This window comes from Neomonachus schauinslandi, unplaced genomic scaffold, assembly GCF_002201575.2.
Source record: "Neomonachus schauinslandi unplaced genomic scaffold, ASM220157v2 HiC_scaffold_4397, whole genome shotgun sequence".
Classification (NCBI taxonomy): Eukaryota; Metazoa; Chordata; class Mammalia; order Carnivora; family Phocidae; genus Neomonachus; species Neomonachus schauinslandi.
The window spans coordinates 1,120-2,575 of NW_025413085.1; the positions used below are offsets into that span (position 1 = coordinate 1,120).

The 1,456-nt window shown below is 61.0% G+C and overlaps 1 protein-coding gene across 1 annotated transcript; it reads left to right on the top strand.

Moving 5' to 3' along the window:
* Positions 1-339: 339 nt before the first annotated feature.
* Positions 340-1,028, top strand: LOC110582926 (voltage-dependent calcium channel gamma-6 subunit-like; the record flags this gene model as incomplete). The annotated part of the gene is made up of 1 exon (XM_044912512.1): positions 340-1,028. A coding segment is annotated over exon 1 (331 nt), but the record flags the coding sequence as incomplete, so codon positions are not given.
* Positions 1,029-1,456: the final 428 nt, after the last annotated feature.

Genomic DNA, 1,456 nt, shown 5'->3' on the forward strand with positions numbered 1-1,456 from the left:
CCACCCCCTTTTCCTGAAGCCAAGCCAGGACTCCACTGTCCCCTGTGTGAATGTTGGGGGTCCTACAGCCTTTCTGAGACCCAGGAGTTCTGATCTCTTCTGAACCCCAGAGGGGACCCAACCTCTCCCTCCCCAGACTCTGAGCCCAAAAGGAACCAGGAGGCATCTCCTCTGACACTCAGAGGACCTCAGCAACCCTCCCTGGGTACCCCAAGCTCTGAGCCTTAGTGGGGTGCTCAGATCCCCTCCCCCCAGGACACCCAGTTTCCCTCTGGTGATTCACCCCAGTGGGGACCCAGAGCAGCCCCTCAGAGCCTCAGCCAGTGCTCAGTTCTCCTTCCTCTGGAGCCGTGAGGTCCCCCTCCTAGAGACCCAGCTTCTAGCTCTGGGCCTTGGGGGTCCCTTGCTTTTCTTCTGGGTCCCACCTTCCTTGCAGAGTTTTTGCAGCCTCCCCAGGCCCTCCTCGGAATTTAGAGGGTTTCCGGGGTAGGAGGCTCTATTTTTTTCTCTTCTAAGCTCCAGAGGTGACCTCGACTCCCCCACTGGAGGTTCTAGGGAAGATTCCCATCTTCCTTTCTCAGAATCCAGTGGAAACTGAGCCCCTCACCTCCTTCAGGACCCCAGGCGCTCCCCTCCCCCTTCCCCAGCTCTGCGTCCTTTGCACCTGTTCTGAGCCCCGTGGGCTGCGGCCTCTAGGATGATGATGTGGTCCAACTTTTTCATGCAAGAGGAGGACCGGCGGCGTCGGGAGGCTGTGGGCCGGCGGCGGGCTCAGGGGCAGCACCAGCTGACGCCGGAGCGGGAGGGGAAGATCAAGCTGGGGCTCCTGCTGAGCGCCGTGGGCTCCACGCTGGCCGTGCTGGCCGTGGGCACCGAGTTCTGGGTAGAGCTCAACACCTACAAGACCAATGGCAGCGCTATCTGCGATGCTGCCCACCTGGGGCTCTGGAAGATGTGCACCAAGCGACTGTGGCAGGCCGACGTGCCCGCGGGCAGAGACACCTGCGGCCCCGCAGAGTTGCCTGGAGGTGAGAGGCTACGCCCCCAGTCCGGGGATTGTACCCCAAGGTAGCGAGAGTAGTCGGGGTCAGCGGAACCCACACCCCAGAGGGAGCCTGAGCCCCAAGAAGGAAACTTGCACCCTCAGAAGCAGCCTATACCCGCACCAACCTGTGCTCCTTGGAATAACCTTTGCCCCAGACATGAACTGGGGGGAGGAGGGAGTAGGGGAGAGGGAGAAGAGAGAAAGTCTGTACTTCAGACTAGCCTGTAACTGACCTTCCTGTACCCACCCCCCCAAGCAGCCTGTCCCACTTAGATCCAGTGCCCCAAACTGCCTGTACCCCCAGACTAGGCTCTACCCTAAAACCAGCTCATACCCTTACCAGCCTACCCCCAACCAGCCTATACCCCAGACCAGCCTGTACCCCCAGACCAGCCTGTACCCCCAGACCAG